The sequence below is a fragment of the Cupressus sempervirens genome, chromosome 10 (assembly GCF_028749045.1).
Source record: "Cupressus sempervirens isolate cs-2001-9-10 chromosome 10, ASM2874904v1, whole genome shotgun sequence".
NCBI classification, from domain to species: Eukaryota; Viridiplantae; Streptophyta; class Pinopsida; order Cupressales; family Cupressaceae; genus Cupressus; species Cupressus sempervirens.
The window spans coordinates 347,588,955-347,608,874 of record NC_143127.1 but is presented as its reverse complement, the minus strand read 5'-3'; the positions used below and the strand labels follow the sequence as shown (position 1 = coordinate 347,608,874).

The following is a 19,920-nucleotide window of genomic DNA, read 5'->3' as shown; positions in this document are numbered from 1 at the left end:
GCATATTCTATTATCCTTAGCGCAAAGGCCGTTCTGCATCTAATCTACAGTGGTCGCCTTTTAAAATCCCGGGGGGCAGTGCTCCACATAACCCGATGGACTAAACACCTCCAACCGGAGATCTCCATCACACAAGCGGCAGTAACCTCAAACTGGCCACCAACCGCCGGCCTGACTTGTTTGTTTAAACAGCCCACAAGTTTCATTTTATTAAGCACACTCTTCTCTCCCACCACCAATGTGGGACTAATCCCAAAATCCCCGGTGGAGAAAATTCGGCGAGCGCAGAGATTTCGGCACCCGTGTCTACAGATTTCGGCATCGGCGACTCAAGTTTCGGGAAGCATCTGTGCCCGCACATCATAATATTCTGCCATGGAAAACTTCAAACTCCCGCGCACGAACCCCTGCACGGCTTCCGCATTTCCAACTCAGCGGATAGCTATTGCCCACGACTACAGACAGCTCAACCTCCATGTGATTGACACATGGACCCGTCAGCAGTACGGATTTGCCATGTGTCTTCCGTACAATACAGACGAATTAGTCAGCTGCCACGTCACACCAGGCCGCTGATTTTTTGCTGACATCAGCAGAACACTGAGTTAAAATTGACGGCCATTTGACCATCATTTCTAGGTGTTTTATAACAATAGTGACGGCCATTTGACCATCAAATTTAGCACAGCAATTTTTCCTCCAAACCCCTCTCTAGATTGCTTTTTAGTTTGGTAGCCTGACTTTGCGAGCCCATATCTTGGACATTCGGACTCCAATTTAGGTGCAATTTTTTTTGAAATTGGGTAAAATTTCCTAAATTTTCCAGTGGTGTTATTGTTGCTTTCTGGTTTTGGTGCATAGATTTTGTATAAATTGCATTTTTTGGCGATTGTACCTGCATAATCCTGCATTTTGCAACTTTAGAAGCTCCGTACGGGCACATCTTGTCACTTTTTCAGGTTCTATTTTTTTTGAAAGTGCGTATTTTTCTGTCTACTTTCCAGATCTGAAGTCAGATTGTAGGGTTGTGTGGACCAATTTCTCACTTTCAGAATTAGACCTTCTTTGGCATTGTAAAGCTTTGATTCTTTTTTAAAATTGTTGTAAATCTAAGCTACAGTGCTTAAGTGACACATTTAAGCCTCATAAGGCAGTTGTAAAAGCAAAATCAGAAAGTCCACTTTGTTCATTTTGACAAGTGGCCCATTGTAAACGCACTACTTATAAAGTGCCAAAAGCATCTTTTTTGGGGGGGGTCTTTTGATTGAGTGAAAAGGGGAGGTGTACTGTGTTTTTTGTGTCTCTCTATTGTGCTCTTTTCATTTCTGCATCATGGGTTTTAAATGTCCTCTAACTTCACGCAACTATTCTACATGGAAAGATATTGCATGGAGTAGATTAATGGAAAAAGGATATAGTCTTTATGTTGATGGTACAATCACCAAACCTGCTGATGCTAAAGAACTCATTGATTGGCAAAAACAAGACCAAAAAGCTTTAGGTGTTATCAGGAGTTGTGTACATGGGGATCTTCTCTTTCACATTAAAAATTGTTCAGAATCTAAAGATGTTTGGAATAAACTTGAACAGTTGTATGGTAAAGTGGATGAAGAAAAGGGATTTCAAATTGAGGATGATCTACTTCTCTTGGATACTAAGAATTATGACACAATTCAGGATTACATCATCAAAGTCAATGAGTATAGGGCACTTCTTAAAGATTGTGGAAATACCATGAAGGATGACAGGTTGATTCATCACATCCTGAAGAGGCTACCTACTGAGTACGCCAACTTTGTTTCAAGTTTTAATATTCACAAGTTGACCATGGGATCTGCTTACCAGAAGCCTTCTTTTGATGGATTTGCAGACATGTTGATTGTTGAACAATCTCACTTGGTGGATTTTGGACTTCTCAAGTCATCAAAGACCAAAGCCTTGGTGGCTAGTGATGATCACAAATCTAGTCAAGGGGAGAAAAGCAACAACAACAAGAAGTAGTGGAAGCAGAAATCACAATCTCAAACACAACAATCCTCCTCTCAACAAGGCGGTACTTCTTCAAACAAGAAGGGAAGTAATGAAAAGAAGGACAAACTCTTTTGTGCATACTGTAAAAAGCCAAATCATGATGAGCATCATTGCAAGACAAAAAGAATCGATGAGTTAGAAAATCTACTCAAGAAGAACAAGATGCAAGTGCCAGGTACTTCCAGGGATTCAACTCCAACCTCTTAAAAAAGGTAAAGGTCAAGCACTTATGGCAAACATAAGTTCTTCGGAATGGATACTTGACTTAGGTGCCTCTTACCATATGGGTTCTTCAAAGGAAGACTTTTCTTCATTGAATTAGTCAAAGGTACCACACATCTTCGTGGGAGATGAGACTAAGATGAAAGTTGAAGGGAAAGGACATGTAGAAATGGAAAATGGGGAATTCAAAGATGTTCTGTACGTTCCAAATCTAAGCTCCAATCTCCTATCAGTTTACCAAATCACTCACCTTGGAGATGGTCATAAGGTTGAGTTCCTTCCAGATTCAATGATGGTGCGAAGTCTTAGAGATGATTCATTGGTAGCAGTGGGGAAAGTCAATGATGACAAGAGGCTTTATTCCTTCTCCCACTTTGTGCCTAAGAGTCTTTCCCAAGCCTCGTTGACTCACTCTACTTCAAACATCAATTTATGGCATGAGTGGTTTGGTCACCTTGACCTCCGCTCTCTTCAACAACTTTGCTCTAAACATATGGTCAAAGCTCTACCTAATACCAGCTTTTCTAAGGGAGAATGTTCATCATGTTAATTGGATATGAATCTCAAGGAGAAGTATGATAAAGGGAAGTCTTCTTGAGCTCCAGTTGTTCTTCAACTAGTTCACATGGTATTAGCAGGACCCTTTGCAGTGACTTCAGTCAGCCAAGGCCGCTATATACTCACATTTGTTGATGACTTTTCGAGATTCACTTGGGTCTTCTTCCTTCATCATAAGAATGAAGTGGTTCATAAGCTTCAAGACCTCAAGGCTCATGTTGAACATGATGGAGCCCAAAAATTCAAAAATTTTGGGCGTCCATTTGAGCATATTTTATGAGTATTAGCCTCCATGATTAAAATCCATTTTTTGCAATGCATCTGATGATGATATTGTTTTAAGGGATATAGGTGCTGGTCAAATAATTGATAGAAATGATGGTCAGCAGAGAACAGATTGTATGGAAGGTGGAGGCAAGCCCCAATCTGAAAATGCTAAAACAAAGATTGACTTTGATACATTTGAAACTGGTAAAGATGCCAAATTGAATATGCAGGAGAATAAGCTCACAGATTTTAGAGAAAAGCTGTATCTTGCATCTCTTTAAACAGTTGGAAATCTTCTTCTCTAAAGATTATGCAAGCTTTTAGGAGCAGGTATCACTTGTGGTGAAATGGAAATGTGTTCCAACCTTTTGCAGGGACAAGCTTCAGAATGGGCATTATTAAGGCATCGTTCTAGTGAAGATTTGTTTGGGGTACAAATTTGTGGCACATATCTAGATATTGTCACACATGCAGTGGAACTCGTTGAGCAGGAATGTGTGGTCAAATTTATTGACATTAACATGGGATGTCCAATAGATACTGTGGTAAACAAGGGAGCTGGTTCTTCTCTTCTTACCAGGCCTGTAAAAATGCAGAATGTCATAAAGGCTGCTGCTGCAACCATGGAGAAACCTCTCACAGTTAAGGTGCAGACAAGCTATCTTGAAGGGAGGAACCTGATCCATTCACGAATGTCAGATATTAGTAAATCAAGAGCAGCAGCACTAACAGTACATGGAAGAACTTGGCAGCAGAGTGTAAGAAAATTGATTTTGTTGTCTATTTTGAGGAATACAAAAAGTAGATATGATGAAAAGCTTTCAGACAAACGCACTCAGCAAACATAGACAGATTTTCTGCAACTTTTACCAGCACCCTCCTTGTGGAAGGATGTAAAAGCACAAATTGTGAATTGTTAAAAACATAGATGGAATCACCTAACAAGAAAAAATATGGAAGCCCTGGAAAGCTGCTCTTTTATATGATCCTCCTGCTACAGGAAATACTACACTTGGGGCGGGGTATGAGTCATAATTGTTATAAGCTTGTGCTGGCAGTCATTAATATCCTGTGCATTATTAACCTGAGATGTTTGAACAAAAGCATCCATATCCCTCTGCCCGACTTGAAGGTGAAGCACTTAGAATCTATGAAACAAATATGAGATCCTTGTTATGCGAATTAGTAAGCATCCAAAGCAATCTGCACGCTAGGAATGTGTCTGTAGAACTGGAAGTGAAGAGCATACACTTGGAACAGATTCATCGTGCATGGTATATCTTGCACAGCCAAGTAAATGAAATAAATAATGGTGAAAGACATTGAAAACTATTTCTACTCTGAGTGAATATTCATGGAGATGTATAACAATACACGTAATAGTTAATTTCAAATACGATGACTGAGCAGAGAACTTATGGAGTAATCAAATAAAGGAAGTTATCATTTTGAAGGAAGCTTGTAGACATGGATGCCATCGTAGCATTTGTTTTGATGAAGACTGCGAAGGGTGCAAGTATCTATCATGGTAATCTCATGGTTGAGACTGTGGTGAAATCTTTTTCTCAAGTGCATATGAATGCAGATATCTTTCCAGCGATAGGAGGAAGTGATGAGATTCAACAACGGTGTATGCTGAAGGGGCCATCTTTGGAGTCTTTCTAGAAAACGTGAAACATATTTACAGTTGCACAACGTTTGATACTCAATAGATTTACAAGCAGACCTTGAGTGTTGCCGTTGGATAATCAAGCGAATCTATAGCCATTATATTCCACATCTGCACTGAAAATTAATTCTTTGATCGATACCTAACGTTCTCCTCTTTGTTGCAGATATGCAAGGAAGATAGGGCACTTGGCGTGAAGTGAGCAATCGGATCACCTCTGCAGTCACAGTTTTGAGGACGCTTGAAGGCCCCCTTTGATCTAGGGAATGTCAAGGTTGCGATTGTCTGTGAAGGGTTTCGAGTCAAGAACAGAGTCAACACGCACAGGAGGTCTTCAATGCCAAATAAAGAGTTTGAAATCACAGGTGTATGTGAAGACATAAGTATAATTATCATACAGATTGTTGAACAAATACGCCCATGGCTCTCAAGCGGAAGAAGACTCGAGGAGAAGGAGAGACAAAGTTATAAAATTGCCTATTTTATTAGATCAAAATTGTTTTTCGGTTTTAGTTATAAATTGTTAAGTTATTGTTAGGTGTTATGAAAGGATGTGTTGTTTTATGAAGCACCCTTTCATCATTTATAAATACAAGTTGTAATATCAAAAATGGGAGGAGAGGAGACACTACATACACAATATTCATAATCATTTATTTTAAAATTTTTATCTATGCTCTGTGATGTATTATATTCTTTTAATTGGCGAAGGAAATGACCTTTTGAACTAAGCCTCTAGATGGTGAATTATGGAATAAATTCTTGTGTGATTCTGGAGTTGAATTACATTGGATGGATCACCTGTAGGGAATGTTTCCAGTAGGATTTTATTTCAGGATCAGTAAGAAGTATTTATTTAATTTATTTGCATTAGAGTTTTAATTTTTTATTAAGTTGTGTCCTTTATAAACGTTTTTTATTATTTTCTATAAATATTTTAATATTTGGATAAGTGGATTGGATCGTTATTGCATTTTAAATTTGATAAACGTAAATATTGTGAAATATTTTATTGTTTCCATATTTATGTCTAATTTGTCTCTACAGGAGTTAAAATGCATTTTAGACTAATTTAAATTGCTTTTATATAATTGATTCGTCGCGTCCGAATTATTAGATTTGTTTATAGTTAAAATATATTAAACTTTATAAAGTTGTACGTTTCAACTAATAATATTGACTCTATTGCCCATTTAATTAGGCACTAGTCTTTTATTCTTAATTCATAATCCATACGCTGGCAAATGTTTCATTTCTTGCCTTTGCAGAATTAATATATTCATCTGTTGCATTAATCTATATTTATACTTTATTTAAAATATTATTTCAATCATTAGCTTTTGTTCTCAGTTCATAAATCGCAAGTTTAAAGTTTTCCTATATTTCTTGCCATTTGGAAAACGTTTATTGTATTCGCATTCTAATTAATCTTCTTTAAGCGTCTTCGATATAAGGCTGTTGTCTAGGATCAGGTACACCTGCCTCGGTTTTGCAGAGCCGGAAGTGCAGGGAACTCCGACCTTGTTGTTCAATTCCGTCAAGTTGGCCTTAACCGGTTGGATATCCCAGCATCGAGCAGGCAAGGCTCGTAGGATTCCAATTTGCAGTTTTGGGAACCAACAGAACACAAGTCAAGGAAAGCCATCAAGGTACTAAGGGTGGACAATGAGAACAGATATGTTAACAGAAGAATTAAGAACTTTTGCAGAATTAAGGGGATTGATCTTCAGAACTCACCAGCATTTAGTCCACACAAGACAAATGTTGCAGCTATAAGGATTAGGACTCTCAAGACCATGGCAAGTTGCATGATTAAGGCCAAGTCTCGCGATCCTACACTTGAAGTTGAAGCCATTAGCAATGTTACTCACATACTTAACAGGTCTCCTCATCCAGCCTTAGATGGCAATACTCCTTTTGAGACATGGTGCGGCAGAAAACTAGTTGTGAGTCACCTTAGAGTCTTCGGTTGTCCAACATGGGCAAACCTTTCCTCCAGGAGTTGCAAGGCACCAGCACCTAGGCCTTGTACCTTCATCGGCTATGAAGACAATGTGAAGGCTTACAAACTGATGGATCCAGAGACTCATGAGATCTTTGTGGAGAAGGATGTTCATTTTGAGGAAAGTTCTCCCAACTTGTCCTCTACTCCTCTCCGCACATCATACACAGTGGAAACTGATAGTGACACCAGCGATAGTGCTTCAACAGGTTCAGACACGTGGGGTTCTATCGATAGTTGCAGTGAGAGGTCACATCAGTCCAGTCCACATGCTTATATTGCCACAGTGAAAGGTCCATCTCAGCATGGTACATCTCGTCTTCCAACTCCAGCTTCACTTGACTTGGGAGACACACTTGAGGACTTACATCTTCTCATTGATGAAGATGATCCTTCTACAGTTGTTGCGAGGGCTGACTCTGACTCTCATGTCCATTCTCTACATGATCAATCTTCACAGATTGGCATGATTGTGGATCCTTATGAACAGCAATTAGTGGAGGTCTCTTTGTCAGTTGAGGAGACAGATGGTTTAGTGGAACAGGTTCAACAGACATCCTTGACCGATCTACATTCATTTTTTTCAGCACAGTTGGAAGGGGTGAACTTCAGCATCAGTACAAGGATACTTGAGCAAGTTTTAGGGCCACCATACATCTTCAGGAGTTTACCTTTGCCGTTGTTTCTTCCTAAGAGGAGGAACACCATTCTGCATTCTTGGACTAGCTTCTTCATCGAAGCAGCTTTCACTTGTCGGCATTCTTCTTTTGGGGGGGGAGCCTATTCTATCTCTCTTCCTTCTTTCATTCTCTTATGTATAAGCTGGATGTATGTCGTAATGGGGGGGTCTTGATTACTCCATCCATCGATGCATCCTTATTTATCTCTCTTTTTGGGGGAGGGTTTTGCACATGAGGTTTTCCCTCTTTCCCCGCTTTATGGGAGATTGCACCTTCATTATGTACATGGGTACCTAATATGGCCTAGTAGCCGGGACCCATTATGCATCTTCATCCTAGTTTGTAAGCTTAAGGGCATTCCCCTAAGTTGCACTTAAGGGGGGGGTGTTGGTGTACATAAGTATTTACTTATTACACTTACTTAAGTTTACTTAGGTTAATGCATTATTTAATTATTTTGCATTATTTTATTATTTTTATCTGTGAGACACTTAGGAGTTTGCGCACCTTTTTGAGTTGTCATGTAGACAACACAAGAGTACACAACTCTATTTTAGCACATGGTGTCTACAACACTGATTTGCGTGTCACACCCTTGTAGGCTTATCCTCTCATCACCGCACTTACTTCTGTGCTTAATGGAGGATAACCCATATCTGGTGGACATGTGCTTGGTTGTATGACACATCATGGTGCTGATTACAAGGCATTCTAGATGTATCTCAGAGGCCTTTATATACAGGCACTCCTAGTGTACTTTTACATTGCATGAATTATGACATATTGAATACATTGTCATTCTGATCATACTTTCTCTCTCTTTGGTCTATTGTGTGCTTGTGTTTGAGTTCTTAGTTCCTGGGTGAATTTTGCCCTTAGGCAAATTCTTACAGTTTGCTTCCTCCAATTAGAAAATTTCAGTTTCAAGCACAGTCAATGAAATAGTGCCAAGTGTCCCATTTTCTCATTGGCTATCAAAATTATTGTAATTTTCTAATTGGCCCATGAATTGATGCCTTCATGCAATGAGTTGCAAATTCGGTAACCCTAGTTAGGGTTTGTAGGAAGAAATCTTTGCCCTTGATCTTGAATCAATCTTGGCCTTTCATTGTAATTGACCAACTATAAAAGGCCAAGGCCTTCTCATTGGTAATTCATTAAATTATTAGTTTAGAGATTAGAGGAGATTAGCTTAGTGGAGGTACTAGAGAGCTAGGAGATTAGAGTAGGATAGCTAAGGGAAAGACTTAAGGATTACTTGATATTGCTTTGTAGTATTGCATCATTTCCTCAATCTTTCACTTGGAGTAGATTTATTTTTGTGTTCAAGTAGTTTAGTTGAATGGAAGTTTTTGTGGATGTTTACTTGTTTGACTCAAACAAATCCGGCCAACTAGCATCTTGCCAATGGTAAGGGTGCCTTGCGCGATAAGCTATTGTAAACACTTAAATTCAATTGACGTTCAATCTTTGATTTGCATCCAGATGATGGGATTAGAGAAAGGATATTGATGTGAAAATAATTTGTGTATTCCTTAGAAGCTTGTACTAGGTGGGTGGAGCTGCTGGTAAGATTACATCTAGTAGAGTCCAAATCATCCATGAATCATTACATTCATACTAGAAGTAGAGGTAGAAATAGAGGTTAGAAGTTTGAGTTGGAGTTGAAGTGGAAAAGTTAGATATATTTTCATTGTACATTGTAGAGCGAATTCTTCAAAAATGCAACAGTTGATATCCATTAAACAAATAGCGTAAGTCCCTTTGTGTTAACTAGCAATATCACATCATAAAACTGAGTGAAGTCCACAATTAAGAAGGAACCTTGAAGTCATTCCATGATCCTACTTTGCAAGCTTAGCATGAGAGATGACCTTATATCAAGAGAGGATTGAGTGTTTTGTGTTTTTCCTTGAAACATTAAGTATTTGATTTTGCGTGTTGTAGTGGAATAAAACTCACATCAACGCTGCCCAATACAAGGTGCATAATACATCATAAGTGGATCAGTTTGCTTCAAATTCCAAACTTGGATAATTTTGTTTCTCGTGATTGCCTTCCAGGCAAGATTCCATTTCACTCTTTCATTTTTATTCTGATTAAGGCATGGGCTAATGTTTCATCATCTCTAGGCATGAAACAGAATGAGTAATTATGTTTAGGCATCTTCTTAAGTATAAAGACATGAACTGGGTGATGGGGTTTCCTTTAAGGCATCATTCGAGTTCTCATCCTACTCTGAACTAACCACTTCTATTTCAATTTTAAGTCAGTGGTGAACCCAAGGTTCAATGTTAAATCCAAAGCTCTGATACCATTTGTAACTAATTGTACTTACACATGAGATGTAAAATACTAAAACTAAGTGCAAATCCTAACTACCATTTCATATGAACAAGAATGTAACTGCATAAATCTTAATGTTGAAATTGAGATAAATAAGCAACTGGAAGAAATTAAGGATTACTAACAAGGTTTAGATCACACCACATCAAGAGAAGTAGAAATTGGTCTACACTATAAAAGTCTAGGCATTTGGAGAAGAGGAAGAGAATTGACAGAGGCTTAACCTCCCAACCACAAACCTAGCGTAGTCCCCAATCATTGTCTACTGAGAATGGACCTACCTTACATGGGATAAGGCATATATACACCATCTTGTCATACCACCTGAGCAACCTGGTGTAGTTGTCAACTACACAATCGGCTAGACTGTGGGAACCTCCCTCCCAATAGTCTATCCAACCCAACTATGAGTTATCCTGACCTCTGGTGATCATAACAACATCATTCGCCACTAAACCTACCCTGGCCAGGGATTTCCAAAGGACATTATGTGCCCAATTAACCACCACTCAACTTGATAGACCTAACTAATACCCAGTTCCCACTACAAGGTGACTAAATTTACTAATCGTGATTATTCGTAAATTCTTCATAGTTTTGATACATCTTTCTATCTTTGCAAGTTTATCAAACTATCCATATCATATGAACTACACCACTCATCTCAATCATTCTTGGTTATCTTGGATGATCTCTTGTGTGTTTTTCTAGCTTCCAATATAAAATATTCAATTATGTAAAGGAATTTTTTACCGTATCCATAATTCACGAAAAAATAATAATAATTTAAAAAGACTATGATTACTGTGTGGCCAGATGTACTTTCCACTATGGACAAGCTTCCATAATCTCAAGGACGTAGGCATTTAATGTCATCGTATTATGGAAGTATAGAAGGCATGAAGGAACCGATTCTTCTAGACACAAATAAATAAGTTTTCAAAAATAAAATATTATATAACAGAGGCCTTTATCATCCTATGGTGCTCTTGGCACGACTAGTATAATACTCCCATTCCAGTTTGTACAGACTTTTCATAATGCAAATCAAGGTCTAACTGGACTATCTTGCATAAGCTATGAATAATCATCTATTGTCCGTTATCATGGAAATAAAATAAACAAACTCAAGGTAAAAACGACTTGATTAAAGGGGCTTTTGATTGTAGATCACTTGCTTTAATTGTTGATCAATGAACTACAATGAAATTTTTAGCTGGTATTACAGTTCTACGTTTGCTATCTTAGTATGATAATATATTTTGAATGAATCATACAATTGCGAATTTGGTAATAATAATGATTGAGCTGCCAAAGACCCATGATCAACTGCAACTAGTAAATATGAAGAAGAATGATTGGCCAACATAGAAAAGAATGGGCAAAAAGATGGAGTTACGTTTGCAGACATGTGTCTATATGTTACTGTCTTGGCCGATGGAACGACAATATAGGAAGAAATATAAAAGCTCGAAATATCAAAAGGAATTATGAGGTCGATGGGCTTTTCATGAGTTAAAATAAATTTGATAGGGGAATTAAATCTTTACCCATACTATTATATAATCAATACTCATACTATTCACATAGTATATATCCACGTTATATTAAACAATATATACACATTAATTTTATATATATATATATATATATATATATATATATATATATATATATATATATATATATATATATATATATATATATGTATGTATGTATGTATGTATGTATGTATGTATGTATGTATTTTAATATGTATAAATATACAAAACATTATGGGTGTTTACTTATATAATAAAACATCTGATATCAAATAATGCAAAAATCCAAATTCAAATTTAAAGGTAACAATTTTATTTCATGTATTATTTATATAGATGTATTTATATCTTTTTTATTAGATGAGTGGAGACTTGGTATTACTTAGTTTGCCCTAGTCTATTCTCTTTTCAAACCAAGGTGGTTTAAACAATTCCCTAACAAACTCGGTGGCAGGTCGGTGTTCATGCCCTAATCCCTCTCTGCCAATGGCTTCCCCCTTCGTCATGCAACTACAAAGAAAATAGCATAGTGAAAGTACATTTCCAATAAATTCCAATGCAAATAATTTAACCATAACAAATAACTAACTTAACCAACCATTTCCAATATGCATGAAATCATAGCGAATAACCAATTTAACCAACCATTTCCAATTCACATGAGATCTCAATGGCTATAAGTTATATTTAGAATGTTTTTAAATTAACATAAAATATGGGATGTAACATGTTTGAAGAGATAAATTTTGAAAGGTTCAATAGGCAAAATTATGCATTATGGAAAATGCAGATGGGGGATTCTTTACACCAAAAAGAATTGTTGCAACCATTAAAAGGTAAAGCTAAGAAACTTGTAGCCATGTCAGATGAAGATTGGGATATTTAGATAGAAAAGCACTAGGGACAATTCGGTCGTGCTTGCCTCCATTTGTAGCATTTGATATATCTAAAGCTAATACAACTACTGAATTAATGACTACATCAAATAAATTGTATGAAAAACCTTCAGCATCAAAGTTTTTCTTATTGAGCAGTTGGTTAATATGAAAATGGTTGACGGTAGATCTGTAGTAGAACATTTAAATAATTATAATACTGGTAACAGTCAGTCAGCTTCTATAAAAGTTACCTTTGATGAAGAAGTTTGAGCTTTGTTAATCTTCTCATCTTTGCCAGAAAATTGGAACAGTGTGGTTATGGCAATTAGTAATTTTGTTTCTAGTTCAAATACCTTGAAAATTGATGGTGTTGGTGTAATTTTAAGTGAATAAATGCATCAGAAGACCGAGAGTGAGACACCAACAGGTAATACTTGTATTGCAAATAACAGAGGCAGGTCGAGAGAAAGAGAAAAGAAGCCAAGTGATCGTGACAAATCACAAGCAAGGTCAAAATCTAGAAGTAGAGAGACTGGATGTTGGTTTTGTGGCAAACCAAGCCACATCAAAAATAATTGTTGGACATATAAGAAGGTTGTGGATAAGAAAAAAGAAGGGGAAGCCATTTTAACATGCCAAGAGGATGCAAGTGGTCTTATCCTAGATACCAAAGAAATTGCAAACCATGTTTGGGTGCTTGGCTCGGGAGCATCATTTCATGTGATTCCATATAAGGAGTATTTCAAAAACCTGCAAATTGGTGACACTGGTAAGGTTGCTTCAGGTAATAATGAATCTTGTAATATTTTTGGTAAAGGAGATGCATTGTTAAAATTGAAAAATGGGAATAGTTGGTTGTTAAAGTAAGTCATATATGTTACCCAGCTCAAACACAATTTGATTTCAGTTGGGCAACTTGGTTCTCAAGGGTGCGAAATCAAGTTTCAATCGAATAGATGAAGGTAAAGAAGGGGGCAATGGTGATTGCTTGGGACAGTAAAATGGGTAGCTTGTATGTTGTAGAGAGTCACACTCATGTGGGAGTTATTTGTCACATGCCGACTTGTTCTATCCCACTATCACAACCTCTGGTTGAAGAATATGATGAATGTGTGATAAGAGAGGAGAATGAGAAATTAAAAATGACAATATATGAACTATTAAACAAAACTGAGAAGCAAAATGAGACAATTAATGATCTATGTTAGCCAATTTCAAAAGTGCAGGATGACTATGAAATGACATTGCATTCGAACTCAAAAGTTGAGGAGGCAATTGGTGAAGGAACCAGTACTCCAGAATCTAAACACATCCTTCTCAAAATTGACAATCTTGGTCAACATGAGAATTCAACGGAATTCATTGATGTCATTTGTGTTGTTCAGGGTGTATCACAAGAACAAAAATGCTTTGTTTGCTCATCCTTCCTTTGAGAATGGCAAAAGATGAAGATGAATTTCACAGTGAAATGGAAGAACACATGGTGAACGAGGAATACGAAGTATGGAAGAAAACACATCATTTTTGAATGACTTGGAATGGCCATCCCTTTTAGTGCAGTGGCCGCTCGAGAGTGACAAATCACCCGGAAAAGATTCTTCCCTCCAAAACACAATATTGGGGACACACACTCCCAAAAATGAGCCCAACTATTTGATGTTGATGCAAGATGCTCAGAACAATGCCAACAAGTATGATGAGGAACACTGCAAGAAGGCAAGAAGAGGTGCATAAGAAATGGATCTTAAAGCAGTAGATGAAAAGGAGAAAATGGTTTCGTAGGTGCAGAGTTTGACTCTTGGAGGGTTGAATCCATGGGATAAGGAAGTATTTTCACAGCACCATATCAACAATGTGTTGAAGATGGTGAGGTGGCAAGTGAACGTACAGGTGGAGTTGGTGTGGTACAGAAAGCAGTGGAACAAAGAAGCAAAAAAATGAGAGAACTGTATGCAATCGAAAGCAGGGTTGAGTTGTTTGGACAACCTCTTGGAATCAATTTTTATGCATTGGCTACAATTGATAACATTGAAGAGCAGATGCTTACTTTGTTTCTTGACACAAGGAAGTCAGGAGAGGTCACTTCTGTTTTCTGCAATATTATAAGAGTTATACACATAATGTTATGTCAGTTCTATATGACTTGCCTCTCTTTTATAAGATCGTATTGGCAGCTCCATCTGGATTACAGTCGTTTGGTGAGATCCCAAACCCCAACAATGAGGTGTGACTATTAAAATCTCATAGGGAGGAGCTGCGAGCTATGCCAAATGAATTTATAACAAGAATCTTTCTTAGAACCGCTTAAGACATATGCAGATGATATTCTCTTTGGCAAATTTATGTTGGGGAAATAATAGTGTCTATGTCATGTCAACATGAGGATTATAAAGATAAGGATATGGAAAAGAATAAGCTAATTGAAGACAGAGGTGAAGATGAAAATCTTAACTTACTAGAGAATATGTCAAATAATGCAAATGATAAAAATACGTCCAAGGGGATCGTTAAGCGGCAAAGTTGGGTTGATCCAGCGTTGAAGGAGTTTGAAAAGATTAGGTGGATATGTCCTGATACAGGATGGACCAAAATAATCTTTAATGTGGAACCCAGGGCCGAGTGGTATAGGTTGTGTTGCTAGGTATGAGAGAGGAAGCATCCTAAAAATGGAAGCAAAAATAATAAAGGATAGGACAAACAATGTAGCAGAAGCATTAGCAGCTCTACAGGCTATAAGGTTTGGTAGGAAAATAAGGACTCCAAAGCAACATCTTGAAGGTGCTTCATTAATTATAGTTGGTGCAATAATGGTGGGTTCAATGCTAGCATGGCATTTGCAAAAATACATTAATATTATTCAAGAACAACTGAAATTTTTTTAAGAGTTTAAAAGTACACATACCAAACCAGAGGCAATGACTGTTGAATGTTGATAGCTGTGATAGAGATCTACTCTATGTATCTCAGCATTTTTGACGTGAGTTTTCCGTGAGCTTCTCATCTCTCTGATGTTCTAGATTTCATTCTCTTCTTGCTGCTCGTGTTCGTTCTTTTCTCTATGCTTTCTTCTACCCTTGTGGTTATGCATCAGCATTGAAGTTTTTGGTACTCTTGTTCAACATTAAAACTGTTGATACTTGCGTGTTGAGTATACTTCGTTATATCTGATGATTATGTGGTAGAAATTATTTATCCTCTTCACATGACATGGCATTTAATTTGTATCGGGATCTCTCTCGTTATTGGGATTTTTTTTATAACAATTATTTATTTCTATCGTTGTCAACAGTCATTTCTCTTCCTACTTGTCGGGTCTTTACTACTTGTCAGCTCTTATTAAGCATCGACTCTCGGTATTCTTATTCAGCATCTCTCATGTGATCATGTTCTTGTTTGTCATATTGGTGATCACGGCAGCAGGTGAGACGTATATACTGGAACGATTATTCTCAAGCAGCAGAGAATTCATTCTGGAGTTTAATACTATGGCTGTCACAATTTTGTTTACCATTTTTTTTGGGTTGATGTTCTCTTTTGTGATTATGTGTTCGCCAAGAGTTCATATTGAGTATAGTCTTTCATAGAGTCAAAGATATTCACATTCTTGTGCTTATTAAATCTTTTGAGACCGGTGCAGTTAGACTATAGTTACACTATAGTCTAACTGTTGCATGTTTCAATTTGTGTGTGAAACTGTGAATTTAGGAGGATTGTTGATATCTTTCTTTTAGCACATGAAAATCTTATCATATATTTTCATTCATTCTGAGCGACAGAGTTTTGTAATAATTTTTGTTGAAGCTCAATAAAGGATCTGCATTTGTGTGGGCTGGGTTGTTTCCCTTGTGAGGAGGGTTTTTCCCAGGATAGAATCTTTCGTCTGATTGCTTAATTTTGTAGAGTTGTGTTTTTGTATATCTCTGGTTCAAAATTTAACAATGATGTGGCAGACAAATTGTCGAAATGGGTATTAAGGTTGGCAATCAATGAAGTGCAAGGGGAAGATTTCGATGATTTTATTCTGAGCGGTGACAATTGTGTTGTAATAAGAAAATGATGGTGTAGTGAGGCAGACAATCTTGCAATAAATGCTCAATTGAGAAAATGTAGGATGGGATGACAAATGTGTGAGGAGTCTTTAAGAAGGAATATCTGCATTAATGGCTTAATGTAGATGTTTTTGGTGTCTTGAGCAAAGCAAAGGTGAACACATGGAAGCGACTTTCACTTTTCTCACAACATGCCAATAGAAGGCCAATTTTGGCAAAGTAAAGGGTAAACAAGTCAAGCGTTTTCTGAAGTGCAAACGCAAGAGGGTGGTGAAGGCAGTCCTGGAGGTTTTTGGGGTGAATTTTGTCACAAGCAAACATCGATATCACATCAACATGGATATATGAGTACGATTCTCACCGGAGGAATGGAATTGGCGAAAGATGTGGAGATAATCAAATGGGTGAAGTGAAAGTCAGTGGTAGACGACATGTCATTGGGGCTGGACATCATTTTTTGAATGGGTGGTTTTGGGTGTAGGGTTCGACATTTCAGTGACTACTGGGGACCCAAAGGAGGTGCAAAGACATGGCATTGTGTAGATTCTTCATTGATCGAGTTGTGGAAATAGAGATGCATACAAAAAACAAAATGAGAGGGGTGTGGGCAAAAGTGAAGTGTGCATTACAAGCCAACCATGAAAGAATTCTCCAAGCTTTCAATGTGGAGGCACAGATGTAGAAGTCAAGGAGGGGTCATCACCACAAGGTAAGTCATAGACGGGGAAGGAGGAACGACAGTGCTTAGGGGTGGGTTAGTTGTTATTGGTAGGGTTTGTCTTGTATGTCCAATGTTTTTTTTTCAAAATTAAATGCTTAGAATGCCCCTATTCAGGGAGTACACAAATGTAAAGGTGGGTTTTTGAAGATGTTCGTACAAGCAAGTTTAGTTTGTAAAGATGTTAAATTGTGTAAAGTTTGTCTTTGGTGATATCTGTTATATCGATCTGTAAGGGATGGGTTTGTCGATGAAGAAAAGAATTATTTGTAGTGTAAAGTCAAATGGAATATGACTATAAGGGTGGTAGAAGGTTGATGGACTATTGCCATAGTGGTTTTGAAGTAAGCAGGTTAGGTTTCCAGTATACTGTGGTTTGCAAAAAGATTTTTCAAAATGTAGTTTAAATATTAATAAATATATAAAAATTACCGATAAAAGAAAACAGGTTAAAGGGGTTTGGTTTTATTGTTTTTGACATTAAGATAGTTGTAAGTTTTGTTAATTCTAATTTAGCCTAGACAAGATTAATAAGAAGTGTTTGTGAACAGATTTTCGCAATATTAAAATCATACATTAAAATAGCATCGGCATATTGCCGATAAGTAAACTTACAGTGATATGTTGAACATCATGCCAAAATATTAACTTTATCACCATTTGCATATCATCAAAAAGTTCAAAATTTATTGCAGATAAATCTTGTACTTATTGCCAAAATACTGACACTATTTTAAAACTTGTCGACCACAGTCCAGTTATAGGGATTGACAGCCCAAAAAGAGGCATTTCATAGAACAATTTGTTGTGGATTTGAAGTGGAATGCAAGAGATTTTTCAAGCGAATTTGAATTCTCATAAATTTTCAAAATTATTTTTACTTTTTTTTGAATCATTGTTTTGTCACATCCAAGATGTTGGTCAAGTTACTACAAGTTGTGCAAAGAGAGGAGGCACGTCCACAACCACAGCAGACATCTAGGGCTAGACCCCCACGACTCCAATAGTTTTACTAGAGCCGCTAGGAGGGGGAAGAGGAAGATGTGGAGTATTTTGATATTGTACTTGTATTTGCTTATAGTTTTACAAGGACAATTTACTATTAAATTAGTTCTCTTTAGAGTTCAAACTATCAGACTATGGCTACCAGCCATCAGCATTCCACATGTGGATGTGATTTTATACCCTATTTTCATATAACTTGGCTTCTTTGGTTTGTTTACTCATTTATTTACTCACTGGATGCATCTACTTATTGGATTTTGCAAAAAGAAATGCATTTCTTATTAAAGGATGCATCTACTTATTGGATTTTGCAAAAAGAAATGCATTTCTTATTAAATTTAAGAATTTTTTTTAAGTACCCAATTTTCCCAATAAGTTAGCTGACTTATTTCCGCTATTTTTCTAATAAAAATATTTTTGTCCTTGACGATAATTTGTCAATTACATTATTTTAAACTATGATTAAAATCACAAATCTTTAGAGACTGAAGATGTTTTGATGTTAAGAATGTAAGCAGTGGATAGTATTTTTCATAGCATTATGGTTGGGTTTAAGTGAAAGACTATTGAATGTGAAACCCAACGATCATTGAGTCTTTCCCTCCACGTCCTTTAGCTCTTCATATTCCAATGATGCTATAATGGCTGTTTGTAAAAGGATGTTGATCATTGCATTGTAAAGAGTAGAGAGTTGTATCTTTGAATCAATACTTAATAATATTACTGCTCTGCTTTAAAAGTGGATGTAGCCTTTATGATGAACCACTATAAATCGGATCCCCTAATGTCTTATTGATGTTTGAATCTCTGTTTTAATTTATTAATTTCTTGTCAATAGATAAATGACACAACCAGTGTAAGCATAGCTGTAAAATAATCGCTGTTTTAAGCAGCATAGATTTGTATCAATAATCGTCTTAAAAGAAGACAAGAAGCAACCTAAAATTCTTTTAGAATTCGACAGGTATAACATTTCCTTGTTTATAATTGTAGCGAATCTCATTCAACGTTGTTAATAAATGCCCATATATCCTTAATCTCCCAAAACTCCTACCAAACGTATGCTAGTAGATCTATTAGAATTACGCGATCGATTAAAAAATGTTCACAATGTACAAATCTTAGAATTAAACACAATTGGACCTATTATTTCCTTAGAAATATATACGATTTTAATTTCATACGGGGCATGATGTCTAACCAAGCCTCTGTCTCGCACAACAAAGTATAAAAGGGGAAAGATATTGAACAAAAACAATGTTCTAAGATCAAACTCCACGCTAATTTAATTTAAAATGGCTCATAAGTGGAGAGTCTCTAGATCGGAAGTTTCCATTGAATCACCAAACAAACTGCCTAGTAATCTTTCAACGGATATTTCCAATAGACCACCAAACCTTTCAACCATTAAATTATCTAATATTTTTCAGAAAAAAGATGGATGAATAAACCTGTTAGATCAGCTCCCTGCAATTTGAAGGTCTGAATGGCGTCCTCGAGAGCTTCCTGGGGTTCCATTTCGAAGTCATGGATATTTTCTTGGACCAGAGCATTAAATGCCTCCTGCGATATCTGAGCTTTTCTGTTATTCCCTTCCATAGCAATTCCTTCCTCTTCCCTCGTCCAACGGACAAAAGGAAATGGCGCCACTGCTGTTCGACTTGAGTCGTTTCGAACCCAATCTCGAAGTGTGTTATTCTCTTTGAATGTTTGCGAGTACGAGTTTTTTTCTTGAATGTTTCGATGTTTGAATATAATGCTTGAACTAATAAATGGTTGGTTATAAAGAAGTGACTCACTCACTAGTGTAGTATAAGGCTCGGTGTTACTGGGATTTTTTATAAAACTAGCACTAGCACCAATAGGAGGTGTAAGGATGTGCTGATAGGAATGTAATTAATTAGTGTATTGGAGATTTTAAATAGGTTAAATAATGTAGATAGAAATACAAAGT

General features: G+C 36.8%; 1 protein-coding gene across 1 annotated transcript in view; it reads right to left on the bottom strand.

The window, feature by feature from the left end:
* Positions 1–19,705, bottom strand: part of LOC149534015 (uncharacterized) — a 163,839-nt gene extending 144,134 nt beyond the window's left edge. The window contains exon 1 of the mRNA XM_089806841.1: positions 19,418–19,705. Coding sequence (XP_089662967.1) covers positions 19,418–19,565 — 148 coding nt within the window. The 5' untranslated portion in view covers positions 19,566–19,705. The remainder of the gene's footprint in view (positions 1–19,417) is intronic.
* Positions 19,706–19,920: the final 215 nt, after the last annotated feature.